The sequence below is a fragment of the Bufo bufo genome, chromosome 4, assembly GCF_905171765.1.
Source record: "Bufo bufo chromosome 4, aBufBuf1.1, whole genome shotgun sequence".
NCBI classification, from domain to species: domain Eukaryota; kingdom Metazoa; phylum Chordata; class Amphibia; order Anura; family Bufonidae; genus Bufo; species Bufo bufo.
Window position 1 is genome coordinate 475,836,029 of NC_053392.1, and position 17,905 is coordinate 475,853,933.

The following is a 17,905-nucleotide window of genomic DNA, read 5'->3' on the forward strand; positions in this document are numbered from 1 at the left end:
TTTGGGTTCATTGAGAACATGGTTGTTGTTCAATAATAACATTAATCCTCAAAAATACAACTTGCCTAATAATTCTGCACTCCCTGTAAAGCTATTGTAATGTTCTGCCGTGCCAACCATTTTCTCCAGTCTCAGGAAACTTCTAGCAGCTTGAAAAATTTAACTATAGTGACCCACGCCTGTATTTCGTGCGCATTACGCGAATATTACATTGCCGATTTTTTGCAATCAAGAAAATAATCTTGAATTCGCGAATTTATGATGAATATTCTACCAAATATTCGCGAAATATTGCAAATTCAAATATTGCCCCTGCCGCTCATCACTAGTCAGCAGTTTAGCATGGCTGACAGACTCCCTTTAAAGGGGTTAGGCTAGTTTCACACTAGCAGCAGGGGAGTCCGGCAGGCTGTTCCGGCGGGTGAACAGCCTGTCGGATCCGTCCTGCCGCTAGTTCACATGTGCCCCCGAACTGCCGCTCCGTCCCCATTGACTATAATGGAGGGGGGCGGAGTTCCGGCGGCAGCACGGCAGTGTCGTACTTTAATTCAAGCTGCCTCTCGCCGTGCTGCCGCCGGAACTCCACCCCCGCCCCCATTATAGTCCATGGGGACGGAGCGTCAGTCCGGGGGCACACGGATCCGACAGGCTGTTCACCCTTATCCCTTGAAAAGTAAAGTATTACTATGCAATGAATAGGACATTTTTTTCCTGATTATCACTACCAACAAGGAAGATATGACAAAGGTTGGCAGGAACAGGGTTGGTGGGAGTGGGTTGGTCCTGCTACCGGCCAAGAAAGGGAGTTCCTGTGTAGCTACAGTGTGGAGAGGATGCAGACTACAGTGCTCCTACTCCTGACAGATTCCTCTAGAGCAGTGGTGCCCAACCATTTTTCGTCTGAGGGCACGCTGTGAGGGGGCACGTGTGAGCATTACTACTGTGAAGAGGGCACATATCTGGGCATTACTACTGTGAGGAGGGCACATATCTGGCATAACTACTGTGAGGGGGCACATATCTGGGCATAACTACTGTGAGGGGGCACATGTCTGGGCATAACTACTGTGAGGGGGAACATATCTGGGCATAACTACTGTGAGGGGGCATGTGTGAGCATTACGTCTGTGAAGAGGTCACATATCTTGGCATTATTACTGTGAGGGGGCACATATCTGGGCATAACTACTGTGAGGGGGCATGTGTGAGCATTACGTCTGTGAAGAGGGCACATATCTTGGCATTATTACTGTGAGGGGGCACATATCTGGGCATAACTACTGTGAGGGGGCATGTGTGAGCATTACGTCTGTGAAGAGGGCACATATCTTGGGATTATTACTGTGAGGGGGCATGTGATGTATACATGTGTGTAATGTATGTAGTGCAGTATGTGATGATCACACACTGCACTACATACATTACACACATGTATACATCACATACTGCGCTGTCACCTTCTTCTGCAGGTCTACCTTGATATCTGTTCTTTAGGCTTCAGTCAGATGCTCCTTTCATCTCCCGCCGGCTTCTCCTACAGCAGGGCGCTATATCGCTCCAGTGCCCGCCCAATCTTAACAGTCAGGGGCGTAGCTAGAAATGACTGGGTCCCATAGCAAAAAAAATTATGGGCCCCCCCCTCCCGGATCGCCCACCACCACATACCTATCGGACCTCCCACCCCTTCCAGAGCTCCCACCCTAACACCCCTCCAGGACCTCCCACCCCAACATCCCCACACCCCTCCCTAGATCCCCCTCAGTGTTGTCCACAGATATCCCCCTCAGTGTCGTCCACAGTATCCCCCCTCAGTGTCGTCCACAGATATCCCCCCTCAGTGTCGTCCACAGATATCCCCCCTCAGTGTCGTCCACAGATATCCCCCCTCAGTGTCGTCCACAGATATCCCCCCTCAGTGTCGTCCACAGATATCCCCCCTCAGTGTCCTCCACAGTATTCCTCCACAGATATCCCCCCTCAGTGTCCTCCACAAATATTCCCCTCACAGAAATCCCCCTCTGTGTCCTCCACAGAAATCCCCCTCTGTGTCCTCCACAGAAATCCCCCTCTGTGTCCTCCACAGATATCGCCCCTCAGTGTCCTCCACAGATATCGCCCCTCAGTGTCCTCCAGATATCTCCCTCAGTGTGCTCCACAGATATCCCCCCTCAGTGTCGTCCACAGATATCCCCCTCAGTGTCGTCCACAGATATCCCCCTCAGTGTCCTCCACAGATATCCCCCTCAGTGTCCTCCACAGATATCCCCCCCCACCCAGAGCCACTTCCTAGCTAATTTATTCACTGCACTTGCCTCTGTGAAATTGAAGAGAAGCGCTGTAATCTCGCACAGGCGCACTGGCAGAGGCCAGGAAGACGGTGCATGCGCACTTCGATACATCTGATAGTGCGCCTGTGCGAGATTATGGCGCTTCTCTTCAATTTCACAGAGGCAAGTGCAGTGAATAAATTAGCTAGGAGGCGGCGCTGGGCGGGGAGTTTGCAGGCACAGGCAGCATCGCTTTGCGGGCTGCATGACACGGCTTTGCGGGCCGCATTTGACCCGCGGGCCGTAGGTTGGGCATCACTGCCCTAGAGAACCGTTACTAACTGCCTAAAGCCTTGAGAAGATAAAGACAGAACTGCAATATTCTACTTCTATGGACACAGATGAGAAGAGAGGGAATACAGCTAAGCCACCCTTCACCAAACTACCACTAGGCCAGTATCACCTAAGTGCTGAAATGCCACCAACCAACCCGCCTCAATACTCTTGCTGGTGCAGGAGAAGAATTGCACTAAAGCCTGCTGTTACTGTTTGTATTTTTAAGTTCTACGTTGCACTTAGTAAAAGACTTTCTTCCACTCTGGCTTCATTCTTCAGTGCTACAACTTTCACTGCAATGGACCACAGGAAGTGAGGGCCTGAGGTAGCACACATGACAAAACTACACTACATCAGGGACACTACCACTCCCATCCTCTACACTGGCTTCGCCAGGTACTGCACATGCAATAAAAATATTGTTCCATTTTATATGTACATTACATTTTCCTCTCTGGTAGTGTACCCTACTGTTTATCCATCTGTCTCACTTTCTTCTCATTCAGTGGTAGACTAACATGCTCAGTAGCCTCCCTTTCCCTGCAGATGAAGCGGTCCAGACATCTTTCAATCATCGACATATATAACTATCTCTATCTAGATAGTGGAGAAGGAAATTGTGAGGGCCTAACATAACATATGTATCTCTGGGGCTCTATGTGAGGGACTATTTTCTATTCAGAGGAGGAAGGGGTTAACAAGAGCTAACTGCAATGCATCATGGGAGATGCAAAAAAATATATATAAAAAAAAAAAAAGAGTTTAAAATTTGTTGAATAGTTCCTTTAACCCCTTAAGGACTCAGCCCTATTTCAACTTAAGGACTTGGCTATTTTTTGCAAATCTGACCAGTGTCACTTTAAGTGCTGATAACTTTAAAACGCTTTGACTTATCCAGGCCATTCTGAGACAGTTTTTTCGTCACATATTGTACTTCATGACACTGGTAAAATGAAGTAAAAAAAATTCATTTTATTTATAAAAAAATACCAAATTTACCAAAAATTTGTAAAAAAAAATTGCAAATTTCAAAGTTTCAATTTCTCTACTTCTATAATACTTAGTAATACCTCCAAAAATAGTTATTACTTTACATTCCCCATATGTCTACTTCATGTTTGGATCATTTTGGGAATGATATTTTATTTTTTGGGGATGTTACAAGGCTTAGAAGTTTAGAAGCAAATCTTTAAATTTTTCAGAAATTTTCAAAAACCCAATTTTTAGGGACCAGTTCAGGTCTGAAGTCACTTTGTGAGGCTTACATAATAGAAACCACCCCAAAATTACCCCATTCTAGAAACTACACCCCTCAAGGTATTCAAAACTGATTTTACAAACGTCGTTAACCCTTTAGGTGTTCCACATGAATTAGGGGAAAATAGAGATACAATTACAAAATTTAACTTTTTTGGCAGATTTTCCATTTTAATAATTTTTTTCTTGTTACAAAGCAAGGGTTAACAGCCAAACCAAACTCAATATTTATGGCCCTAATTCTGTAGTTTACAGAAACACCCCATATGTGGTCGTAAACCGCTGTACGGGCGCACGGCAGGGCGCAGAAGGAAAGGAATGCCATACGGTTTTTGGAAGGCAGATTTTTCTGGACTGTTTTTTTTGACACCATGTCCCATTTGTAGCCCCCCCTGATGCTCCCCTAGAGTAAAAACTCCAAAAAAGTGACCCCATTTTAGAAACTACAGGATAGGGTGGCAGTATTGTTGGTACTAGTTTAGGGTACATATGATTTTTGGTTGCTCTATATTACACTTTTTGTGAGGCAGGGTAACAAGAAATAGTTGTTTTTATTTTTTGTTATTTACAACATTCATCTGACAGGTTAGAACATGTGATATTTTTATAGACCAGGTTGTCACGGATGCGGCGAAAAATCATGTTTTAGTGTTTCTATAGTCTGAGAGCCATAATTTTTTCAGTTTTTGGGTGATTACCTTGGGTAGGGTATGATTTTTGCAGGATGAGATGACGGTTTTATTGGCACTATTTTGGGGTTGCTTGTGACTTTTTGATCGCTTGCTATTACACTTTTTGTGATGTAAGGTGACAAAAAATGGTTTATTTAGCAGTTTCTATTTAAATTTTTTTACGGTGTTCATCTGAGGGGTTAGGTCATGTGATATTTTTATAGAGCCGGTCGATACGGACGCGGCGATACCTAATATGTATACTTTTTATTTATTTATGTGTTTTACACAATAATATAATTTTTGAAAAAAAATAATGTTTTAGTGTCTCCATATTCTGAGCCATAGTTTTTTTTATTTTTTGGGCGATTGTCTCAGGTAGGGGCCAATTTTTTGCAGGATGAGGTGACGGTTAGATTGGTACTATTTTGGTGGGCAAACGCCTTTTTGATCGCTTGCTGTTGTACTTTTTGTGATGTAAGGTGACAAAAAAATTGTTTATTTAGCACAGTTTTTATTTTTTACGGTGTTCATCTGAGGGGTTAGGTCATGTGATATGTTTATAGAGCCGGTCGATACGGACGCAGCGATACCTAATATGTCTAGGTTTTTTTTCCCCCTATTTTTTACCAATTTTTTTTTACTTTATTTGGGGAAAATGGCGTTTTTGTTTATTTTTACTTGAAACGTTTAATTTTTTGGGGGGAAAACTTTATTTTTTCAACTTTTTTTTACTTTATTTTTTGTCCCACTTTGGGACTTCAACTTTTGGGGGTCTAATCCCTTTTACAATGCATTCCAATACTTCTGTATTGGAATGCATTGGCTGTATGAGTAATACTGTGTGTATTACTCACACAGCTTCTAGCCTGTGAGATCCAGGGGGCTGGATCTCAAAGGCTCGTCACTGGAAGGCAGCGCAGATGCCTAAGGAAGGCATCGCGCTGCCTTCCATGCCATCGGGTCCCCCCTACAGCCGCATGGGGACCCGATGGCACCGCCGCCCGCCAGATAAGGTAAAACCGCAGGTCTGAATTGACCTGCGGTTTGCGTCACATGACCATCCCCCCCGCAGCGTTGTGACAGGATGCCCGCTGAATGATTTCAGCAGACATCCTGTTCCGATTAACCCCCGTCGCGCCGCAATGTAATTTTAAAGTTAGGACGTACCGATACGCCCTGGGTCCTTAAGGACTCGGCAAACATGGCGTAACGGTACGTCCTAAGTCCTTAAGGGGTTAAATAAATACCCAACCTCTGTGTTACTTAGTTCCCTCTCAGGTGAAATTATCTCACCTGCTACTTCAGTCTTGGAGAAATATACCTCTCCTCCACAACCAATACTGGATTGTTGTCACAATATACAGTATACAGTACTTTGGACCTGGAAATAAAATTAAAATGCCTAAAGGCGATGGACACCTTTGGAGACCTATTATTTTTACTTAAATGCCTCGATTTTTCGCTGAAAAACATTTTTGCAAAAGGGTTTTATTAAACATTTTGCAGCTTGTGGCTTTTTGCAGCTTCTATGTATAACAGTACATAGTACATAATATTGTAATTGTGGCAGAATATTAATCATGGCTAGTGTTGAGCGCGAATATTTGAATAACAAATTTTAATCGCGAATATTTAGAATATAGTGCTATATATTCGTAATGACGAATATTCCTCATTTTTTTCCATCTCAACACATGATTCCTCCCTGCTTCTTGCGTGTGGGCCAATGACGTCATTGGCCCACAAGCAAGAAGCAGGGAGGAATCATGTGTCCACTTCAGATGGAAAAAAATGACGAATATTCAAAAAACAAAATATATAGCCTTATATTCCATAGCGCTATATATTCCTTTTTGACCCACGCCTGTATTGAGCGCGCAATAGTCGCATATTGTGCGATCATTACCTTGCCGATTTTCTCTTAAAAAAAAAAATAATGTAGACTATAACGAATATACGACAAATATTCTACAAAGTATTCGCAAAATATCACGAATTTGAATATGACCCCTGCCGCTCATCACTAATCATGGCATGTCCACTTTGCCCTTTCTGAATTAATACACTATATAAAATGTATTTGTACTATACTAACCCTCTGTATAGTGGTTACGAGGAAAATGTGAGTTCAAAAGTTTTCTTGCAGTAATAAGTATGTTCCACTACTGTATAAAGTCCCAAAAACTTTTTCTTTTGTAAAAGAAAGTACTGGAATTACCCTTGCGAAAACATTTTTCTTCCCTTGAAAACATGTCGGGAAACAAGTCAGTTTTATTGATGTCCTTGAATAAAATGAGCCTCTCTCTGAAAATCAAGCTATGACAATTTATCACACTTTTATACCAAGTAAACAAGCCGGCTCCACAGACCCCGCCGCTGCCTCATTACCACTGTCCTTTTCCTTCCACAAACAGCTCTAAATAAAGCACAGCTGCGGGTCGAGTTTTAGCAAAATGGAAATGTGTCCTTTTGGTTGGATAATAGCACATTGGCGATAGAGTTGCCTGTTGCAAATGCAATACCATGTCCCAAAATGCTATTAGAGCAACAGTGCATTCATCTAAAGTACACAACTATACAAAATCACAGTTCCAGAAGTGATGTCTGCCTCATATCATGAGCAGCAGATGTATTTACCAGTACAAACCCTGCAATTAGTAAAAGACATTTCAGTAAATGTGCTACATACTTGTCATATGGTTCATAAAGTCAATAGGGAATTGATAGGAACACCTGCTACCAAAAGCCACATATGGAACTCAGTACCAGTGGATGGAGCCTATCCTTGGTTAAAGGTCTCCTATAGGGATGAGCGACTTTGGATGAAACTTCCGAAGTCGATTTGCATAAAACTTTGTTCTAATACTGTACAGAGCAGGAGCTCCCTCGTTCTTGTTTACTAGCAGTCTGGTGTACTGTATTGGTACTATTTTGGGTACATATGATTTTTAATCGCTCTATATTACATTTTTTGTGAGGCAAGGTAACCAAAAAATAGCTGTTTTGGCACTGTTTTTATTTTTTACAACGTTCATCTGACAGGATAGATAATGCACTATTTTTACAGAGCAGATTGTTACGGAAGCGGTGATATCAAATATGTCTACTTTCTTTGTTTGTTTGTTTCAGTTTTACATAATAAAGCATTTTTGAAAAAAAATTAGTTTTTGTGTCTCCATTTTCTGAACACCATATATATATATTTTTTTCTACCTAAAAGGTTAGGTCACGTGATATTTAGATAGAGCTGGACGTTACGGACGTGGCAATACCTAATATGTATACTTTTTCTTATTTATTTTTACACAATATTAGCATTTTTGAAACAAGAAAAGTGATGTTTTAGTGTCTCCATAGTCTGAGAGCCATAGCTTTTTTATTTTTTGGGCGATTGTCTTAGGTAGGGGCTCATTTTTGGCGGGATGAGATGACGGTTAGATTGTTATTATTTTGGGGGGCATATGCCTTTTTTATCACTTGGTGTTGCACTTTTAGTGATGTAAGGTGACCAAAAATTTTTTTTTTTTTAGCACAGTTTTTTTTCTTTTTTTTTTTTTCACGGTATTCATCTGAGGGGTTAGGTCATGTAATATTTTTATAGAGTCGGTCGATACGGACGCGGCGATACCTAATATGTCTACTGTTCTTTTTTTACCTATATTTTTTTTTAAATGTACTTTATTTTGGGAAACGGATACTTTTTTTTTTTACTTGAAACTTTAATTTGTTTTTGTAAAACTTAAATTTTTTAATTTTTTTTTCACTTTGTTTTTTGTCCCACTCTGGGACTTCAACTTTTAGGGGTCTGATCCCCTTTACAATGCATCACAATGCTTCTGTATTGTGATGCATTGGCTGTAAGTGTATTACCAGTGTAATACACTTACAGCTTCCTGCCTGTGAGATCCAGGGGGCTGGTTCTCACAGGCTAAGAGGGAAGGCAGCCACGATGCCCAAGTAAGGCATCGGGCTGCCTTCCCTGCCATCGGGTCCCCGTCACAGCAGCACGGGGACCCAATGGCTGCTCCCTCCCCATACATCGCACGTGCCGCAGTCAGCGCGGACCGCGGCACATCAAAGGTTAATGCTCCGGCATCAGTGTTTTCACCGATGCCTGCGCATACAGAAGGGGTCTGGATATCAGCCATTGCCGGACCTCTGCCGCTGATCGTACTAATAGTACGGCGCTGGGCGGCAAGTCATGTCCCGCTGCGCCGTACTATTACAGCGCTGAAATGTGCACAGTTTTGCCTTACTGCGGGGGGGGGGGCACCATTTGCCTCACGCAGTGCAACACATCTCCGTCGCATAAAGTTGATCAGGTTGTTAATTGTCGCCTGTGGAATGTTGGTCCACTCCTCTTCAATAGCTGTGCAAAGTTGAAGAATATTGGCAGGAACTGGAACACGCTGTCGTATACGCCGATCTAGAGCATCCCAAACAAGCTCAATGGGTTACATGTCCGGTGAGTATGCTGGCCATGCAAGAACTGGGATCTTTTGTGTACAGAGCCTTGCAATATAGGGCCATGCATTATCATGCTGCAACATAAGGTGATGGTCGTGGATGAATGGCACAACAATGGGCCTCAGGATCTCGTCAAAATGCCATCAATAAAATGCACCTGTGTCCACAACATATGCCTGCCCATACCATAACCCCACCGCCACCATGGGCCACTTGATTCACAACGTTGACGTCAGCAAACCACTCACCCACACGACGCCACACACGCTGTCTGCAATCTGCCCTGAACAGTGAAAACCGGGACTCATCCACGAACAGATTGCCTCTCCAACGTGCCAGACGCTATCGAATGTGAGCATTTGCCCATTCAAGTCGGTTACGACGACGAACTGCAGTCAGGTCTAGACACCGATGAGGACGATGAGCATGCAGATGAGCTTCCCTGAGACGGTTTCTGACAGTTTGTGCAGAAATTCTTTGGTTATTCAAACCGATTGTTGCTGCAGCCGTCCGGGTGACTGGTCTCAGACGATCATGGAGGTGAACATGCTGGATGTGGAGGTCCTGGGCTGGTGTGGTTACACGTGGTCTGCGGTTGTGAGGCCGGTTGGATGTACTGCCAAATTCTCTGAAACGCCTTTGGAGACGGCTTATGGTAGAGAAATGAACATTCATTGCATGGGCAACAGCTCTGGTAGACATTCGTGCAGTCAGCATGCCAATTGCCCGCTCCCTCAAACATTGCGACATCTGTGGCATTGTGCTGTGTGATCAAACTGCATATTTCAGAGTGTCCTTTTATTGTGGGCAGTCTAAGGCACACCTGTGCACTATTCATGCTGTCTAATCAGCACCTTGATATGCCACACCTGTGAGGTTGGATGGATTATCTCGGCAAAGGAGAAGTGCTCACTAACACAGATTTAGACAGATTTGTGAACAATATTTGGGAGTAATGGGTCTTTTGTGTATGTAGAAAATGTTTCAGATCTTTGAGTTCAGCTCATGCAAAATGGGAGCAAAATCGAAAGTGCTGCGTTTACATTTTTGTTCAGTGTATATATATTTATATATATAGTTTATGGACAGCATAACGGATCCATCTGGTTTCCGTTATGCAGGACGGAAAACAAAGTCCTGTCCTGCATAATGAAAACCAGATGGATCCGTTATGCTGCCCATAAACTTCTATTATGACGGAATGCCTCTTAAAGGCTTCTGTTGTGCATTCCGCCATAGAATTCCGTTATATTCCATACTAACGGAATCCATAACAGAATTCCTCCACCTCCCGAACACCGAACCTGAAAACGTCGGGTTTGCTCAACCCTAAATGTGATGTCACATTCATCGGCCACATTGAAGTGAATGGGGCTGAACTGCAATAACAAGCACAGGCGATATCAAATGGACAGCGCTGTGCTTGGTGGCAGAGAGAAGGCCCAGAAGTTTTCAACATGTTTACTGCACACTGGAGCCCATACAATTATATCATTATTTAATTTTTTACATTTTCTGGTTTATTACTTAAATAAATAATGATAAACAAATGAGCCTCTAGGAACAATGGGGGCATTGCCATTGTACCTAGAGGCTCTGCTCTCTGCAGCAACCTTTCCACTTTGATTGACAGAGCCAGGCTGTTAATGATGTTTTCACTGCCTGGCACTGTCAATGAAAGTGCAGAGAGAGCAGAGTCCTTTAGGTGTAACGTCAAAGCCCCTGTTGCTACTAGAGGCTCATTTGCTTATAGTAAAACATCATTTTTCTCAGCAATACATATGAACATGGGACCAACACTGATGACTTCAGTTGCCACGTGCAGATGTAATAGATCAGCCAGTTTCATAGGTACAAATCTGCTGACAGATGCCATTTAACTCCTTAAGGACACGGCCATATTTCACCTTAAGGACCAGGCCATTTTTTGCAAATCTGACCAGTGTCACTTTAAGTGGTGATAACTTTAAAACGCTTTGACTTATCCAGGCCATTCTGAGATTGTTTTTTCATCACATATTGTACTTCATGGCACTGGTAAAATGGAGTAAAAAAAAAACAACATTTTTATTTATAAAAAAAATACCAAATTTGCCAAAAATTTTGAAAAATTAGCAAATTTCCAAGTTTCAATTTCTCTACTTCTATAATACATAGTAATACCTACAAAAATAGTTATTACTTTACATTCCCCACATATGTACTTCATGTTAGGATCATTTTGGGAATGACATTTTATTTTTGGGGGACGTTACAAGGCGTAGAAGTTTAGAAGTAAATCTTGAAATTTCTCAGATATTTTCAAAAACCAACTTTTTATGGACTAGTTCAGGTCTGAAGTCAATTTGTGAGGCTTACATAATAGAAACCACCCAAAAATGACCCCATTCTAGAAACTACACCCCTCAAGGTATTGAAAACTGATTTTACAAACGTTGTTAACCAGATTTTTCCTTTTTATATATTTTTTTCCAGTTACAAAGCAAGGGTTAACAGCCAAACAAAACTCAATATTTATGGCCCTAATTCTGTAGTTTACAAAAACACCCCATATGTGGTCGTAAACTGCTGTACGGGCACACGGCAGGGAGCAGAAGGAAAGGAATGACATACGTTTTTTGGAAGGCAGATTTTGATGGACTGGTTTTTTGACACCATGTCCCATTTGAAGCCCCCCTGATGCACCCCTAGAGTAGAAACTCCAAAAAAGTGACCCCATTTTAGAAACTACGGGATAGGGTGGAAGTTTTGTTGGTACTAGTTTAGGGTACATATGATTTTTGGTTTCTCTATATTACACTTTTTGTGAGGCAAGGTAACAAGAAATAGCTGTTTTGGCACAGTTTTTTTTTTGTTATTTACAACATTCATCTGACAGGTTAGATCATGTGGTATTTTTATAGAGCAGGTTGTCACGGATGCGGCGATACCTAATATGTATACAATTTTTTTATTTATGTAAGTTTTACACAATGATTTCATTTTTAAAACAAAAAAAATCATGTTTTAGTTTCTCCATAGTCTGAGAGCCAGAGTTTTTTCAGTTTTTGGGCGATTATCTTAGGAAGGGTCTCATTTTTTGCAGGATGAGATGACGGTTTGATTGGCACTATTTTGAGGAGCATATGACTTTCTGATCGCTTGCTATTACACATTTTGTGATGTAAGATGACAAAAAATTGCTTTTTTTACACAGTTTTTATTTTTATTTTTTTACGCTGTTCATCTGAGGGGTTAGGTCATGTGATATTTTTATAGAGTAACTTATTACGGACGCGGCGATAGCTAATATGTATGCTTTATTTTTATTTATGTAAGTTTTACACAATGATTTCATTTTTCAAACAAAAAAAATCATGTTTTAGTGTTTCCATAGTCTGAGATCCATAGTTTTTTTCAGTTTTTGGGCGATTATCTTGGGTAGGGTATGATTTTTGCGGGATGAGATGATGGTTTGATTGGCACTATTTTGGGGTGCATATGACTTTTTGATCGCTTGCTATTACACTTTTTGTGATGTAAGGTGACAAAAAATTGTTTATTTAGCACAGTTTTTTTTTTTTTTTTTTCGGTGTTCATATGAGGGGTTAGGTCATGTAATATTTTTATAGAGCCGGTCGGAACGGACGCGGCAATACCTAATATGTATACTTTTTTTTTTATTTATGTAAGTTTTACACAATAACAGCTTTTTTAAAACAAAAAAAATGATGTTTTAGTGTCTCCATATTCTGAGCCATAGTTTTTTTATTTTTTGGGCAATTGCCTCAGGTAGGGGCTCATTTTTTGTGGGATGAGGTGACGGTTAGATTGGTATTTGGTGGGCGTACGCCTTTTTGATCGCTTGCTGTTGTACTTTTTGTGATGTAAGGTGACCAAAAAATTGATTATTTAGCACAGTTTTTATTTTTTATTTTTTACGGTGTTCATCTGAGGGGTTAGGTCATGTGATATCTTTATAAAGCCGGTCGATACGCACGCGGCGATACCTAATATGTCTATTTCCCCCCGCCCCTATTTTTTCAACTTTTTTTTTCACTTTATTTTTTTGTCCCACTTTGGGACTTCAACTTTTGGGGGTCTAATCCCTTTACAATGCATTCCAATACTTCTGTATTGGAATGCATTGGCTGTATGAGTGATACTGTGTGTATTACTCATACAGCTTCCGGCCTGTGAGATCCATCGCACTGCCTTCCATGCCATCAGGTCCCCCCTACAGCCCCATGGGGACCCGATGGCACCGCCGCCGCCCGCACAATAAAAAGCCGCAAACCGCAGGTCTGAATTGACACCCCCCCGCGCGCATTTAGCCGAGGTGCCTGCTCAATGTACCTGTTTGCCCTGTGTCCTAAAGAGGTTAAGACTGCATCCTGTAGTGGCTAGTGACCTTACTTAGAAAGTGGGTAGAACTAGGAGGAGGACAAGCATCAGAAGTGGCTAGTGTTAGAAACAAACTCATGCAAGTATATTAGAAGATTTAAATAATCCAATCAGATACCTTATAAACAATGCCTTTCTGATCCAGAAAGGTGAGGTTGCAGCAAGATGCCTCTTACTTACACTCTTGGAGGGATTGTTGAAAAGGGTTTGACAAATCTGAAGAAGGTCGTGCAGAATGAGTGGCTGACCGGTTTTTCTCTTTTTCTCCTTTCTTTTTTCCAGCATCCTTTGAGTCCGTTTTCTCTAGGGTGGAAAAAAGGATAAAGTTGGATGGTATCTCAGCTGACATTATGACAAGGATTAGAACAAATTTAAGAAGCGAAAAGTAAGTGTTCAATTTGTGCACAAAAAGTTCATGTTATACAGGCATGTCAGGATATGTGTTATTTAAAGGTAACCTGTCACATTGAACTTGGTGTTTGGGCTGCGGGCAGCATGATAGAGATCAGGAGGAGCTGAGCAGATTGATATGTACCATAGATTTTGGGGAAAAGATTCAGTATAACTTGGAATTTATTCTTTTGAATTCCTTCTCATTCTAGGATTTGAAGTCAAGGAGTTGGTCCTATCAGTGATTGCCAACCTTCCCTATATGACTGTGCATACAGCAATAGTTGTCAATCACTGATATGACCTCTGCCTTGACTTCAAGTAGGGAAATAAAATAAGAAATAGGAAAATTTGTAAGGCCTAGAGGAGATGTTAAAGGGGTTTCCCACTTTGCCTTTTTATACTTACCTGCTGCCAGCCCGCCGTTCACTTCCTGGATTCTGGCTGGGGGCGGGCTTCATCTTGATTAAAGTCTTCTCCCGGCCGGGCCGTGCGCTGAACTGAACGCGCACACCGCCGCGCATGGTGACTTATTTCTGGCCAGTATAGTACAGAGACGGCATGCGCGTTCGCAGCTCTGTACTATTCTGGCCGGGAAGAAGTCACCATTGCGCATGCGCAGCAGCGTGCGCGTTCAGGACAGCGAGCGGCCCGGCCGGGAGAAATGAAGGAGTCTTCTGCGCAAGCACGTCCACCGGGATTCTGGAGAAGAGCGGTGCCCGTAACCAGGGGAGACCGAATCACAACAATGAGGTAAGTGGGGATGAATTTTATCCTAAATGGTGGGAATTTGTTAATCAAGTATATTTCCAAAAATGATCACTGTCAACTCATTTACAGATTTAACAGTGATCATTATGATGGGAATACCCCTTTAATTAAAGAGAGAAGGGCTGCTAAAGTAGTCTCATAGTCTGATAAGAATAGAAAGGCTTAAGGCCTCATGCACACGAAAGTACCGTTTTTTGCGATCCGCAAACCGCGGATCAGCAAAAAACGGAAGCCGCCCATTGGAGACATGCCTATTCTTGTCCACCAAACGGACAAGAATAGGACATGCTATATTTTTTTTCCGGGTCCTCGGAACGGAGCAACGGATGTGGACAGAACACGGAGTGCTGTCCGCATCTTTTGCGGCCCCAATGAAGTGAATGGGTCCGCACCCAAGCCGCAAAAACTGCGGCTCGGATGCGGACCCCAACTACGGTCGTGTGCATGAGTCCTAACCTGGACATAGATATTAGATAACTGTTGGCCAAGTGACAGCTCTTCTGACCCTCCTCCGCCCTATACACGTGTTCTCTCAGCTCGGCCAAGTGTGCATATATACTATATAAGGAGAGGTGATTAAGCCACTGCTAGACACCTCTGGATTATCTTCCCAAGAACCAAAGATAGGGTATGTTGAATACAAGCAGCCTGATCCTTCTCTTCCCTGACATTTGGGGAAAGTCAGGAGACCTCATAAAAATTAGATGGTTAGCCTTTGCTACAGAAATTAGTGGGTTTGGCCAACATTAATCTAATGTGTGTGGCCATCTTAAAGTGGTGGTATCATCTCAGACATTGGTAGCATATTGCAGTGCACTCTCCTTCACTTTCCGGGGCCCATTCTGTAGATAGGAGCAGGTCCCAGAGGTGGGATCAGCACCTACAGTACCTGACATTGGTGGCATATCCTGGTGATAAGCCACCAATATATGAGATGACACAACCCCTTTAAGTCTTACCATTTCTAAATAATTACAACAATGTAAAACTATAGGTACCTTTACATATAGGATACATGTTTAGGTTCCCTTTAATTATCTTCATTTGAACATCAGTCTGGGAGACATTATTTAAAGGCAGTAACAAAACAGTTTTATTTTTGTTTTCGGCTAAATAAATGGCTGCAAATAGGTAACACAGCTCGCTGCACTTTTAATTTTGCCTTATTTAGTGTCTAAAAGCAATATGCTTGACACCTGCCCCGAGTGCCTCATTTAAAATAAGATATCAATCCTGCAACTTCAATGCTTTCAATGCGCCCTGTGGACGTGCTGCAACCCGCAAATTGCACGAACACCCACCGTGGGGCAGCACTCCGTAGTGCGTCTGTAGGGTTCCATTCCGCACTCCGGATTTGCGGACCCATTGAAGTGAATGGGTCCGCATCCGTGATGTGGAATGCACACGGAACGGTGCCCGTGTATTGCAGATCCGCAAATGATGTCCGCAATACAGCCACGGGGCGCACACGTTCATGTGCAATAAGCCTAAAGAGGATTTTAACCAACAGCTTTAATTAGCATAAAAAGCTGAATGCATGTTATGTGTTCTATTACTCCTCTTAAATTAAATTACAGAAAATAGGGTGCAACATTTTTAGAACAAGATTTGACTTCTTTACCCCTTGCACAAAAACCAAAAATTAAATCCAATGTAACCTTTGCTGGTCTTTTCTGAGGGCTTAATGACGGTGGGTATGGGGATTTCTGGTTTCGTATCCGCTAGCTTGTTGTCTCTGGATTTGTCTTCTGCTCCTGGTTTGGATTCATGTTTTTCATCGCTCGTTAACTTGAACTCAGAAACTATTCTTTTTAAGAGCTCCCACACTTCGTCGAGACAATCATATCTGGGAAATATTACAATTCAGAGAAAAAGATTAGTAGGAGAATTTAGATATACAGTCGTGGCCAAAAGTTTTGAGAATTACATAAATATTGGAAATTGGAAAAGTTGCTGCTTAAGTTTTTATAATAGCAATTTGCATATACTCCAGAATGTTATGAAGAGTGATCAGATAAATTGCATAGTCCTTCTTTGCCATGAAAATTAACTTAATCCCAAAAAAACCTTTCCACTGCATTTCATTGCTGTTATTAAAGGACCTCCTGAGATCATTTCAGTAATCGTCTTGTTAACTCAGGTGAGAATGTTGACGAGCACAAGGCTGGAGATCATTATGTCAGGCTGATTGGGTTAAAATGGCAGACTTGACATGTTAAAAGGAGGGTGATGCTTGAAATCATTGTTCTTCCATTGTTAACCATGGTGACCTGCAAAGAAACGCGTGCAGCCATCATTGCGTTGCATAAAAATGGCTTCACAGGCAAGGATATTGTGGCTGGTAAGATTGCACCTCAATCAACAATTTATAGGATCATCAAGAACTTCAAGGAAAGAGGTTCAATTCTTGTTAAGAAGGCTTCAGGGCGTCCAAGAAAGTCCAGCAAGCGCCAGGATCATCTCCTAAAGAGGATTCAGCTGCGGATCGGAGTGCCACCAGTGCAGAGCTTGCTCAGGAATGGCAGCAGGCAGGTGTGAGCGCATCTGCACGCACAGTGAGGCGAAGACTTTTGGAAGATGGCCTGGTGTCAAGAAGGGCAGCAAAGAAGCCACTTCTCTCCAAAAAAACATCAGGGACAGATTGATTTTCTGCAGAAAGTATGGTGAATGGACTGCTGAGGACTGGGGCAAAGTCATATTCTCCGATGAAGTCTCTTTCCGATTGTTTGGGGCATCTGGAAAAAGGCTTGTCCGGAGAAGAAAAGGTGAGCGCTACCATCAGTCCTGTGCCATGCCAACAGTAAAGCATCCTGAGACCATTCATGTGTGGGGTTGCTTCTCATCCAGGGGAGTGGGCTCACTCACAATTTTGCCCAAAAACACAGCCATGAATAAAGAATGGTACCAAAACACCCTCCAACAGCAACTTCTTCCAACAGTCCAACAACAGTTTGGTGAAGAACAATGCATTTTCCAGCACGATGGAGCACCGTGCCATAAGGCAAAAGTGATAACTAAGTGGCTCGGGGACCAAAACGTTGACATTTTGGGTCCATGGCCTGGAAACTTCCCAGATCTTAATCCCATTGAGAACTTGTGGTCAATCCTCAAGAGGCAGGTGGACAAACAAAAACCCACTAATTCTGACAAACTCCAAGAAGTGATTATGAAAGAATGGGTTGCTATTAGTCAGGAATTGGCCCAGAAGTTGATTGAGAGCATGCCCAGTCGAATTGCAGAGGTCCTGAAAAAGAAGGGCCAACACTGCAATTACTGACTCTTTGCATAAATGTCATGTAATTGTCGATAAAAGCCTTTGAAATGTATGAAGTGCGTGTAACTATATTTCACTACATCACA

At 42.4% G+C, this 17,905-nt stretch overlaps 1 protein-coding gene across 4 annotated transcripts in view; it reads right to left on the bottom strand.

The window, feature by feature from the left end:
• ADGB (androglobin) overlaps positions 1 to 17,905 on the bottom strand; it is a 339,135-nt gene that overhangs the window by 239,445 nt on the left and 81,785 nt on the right. For all 4 annotated transcript variants that reach the window (XM_040427354.1, XM_040427353.1, XM_040427352.1 and 1 more), the window contains exons 8-9: positions 16,204 to 16,391; positions 13,565 to 13,687 (exon numbers count right to left, since the gene is read on the bottom strand). In XM_040427354.1, the coding sequence (XP_040283288.1) occupies positions 13,565 to 13,687; positions 16,204 to 16,391 (311 nt within the window). The remainder of the gene's footprint in view (positions 1 to 13,564; positions 13,688 to 16,203; positions 16,392 to 17,905) is intronic.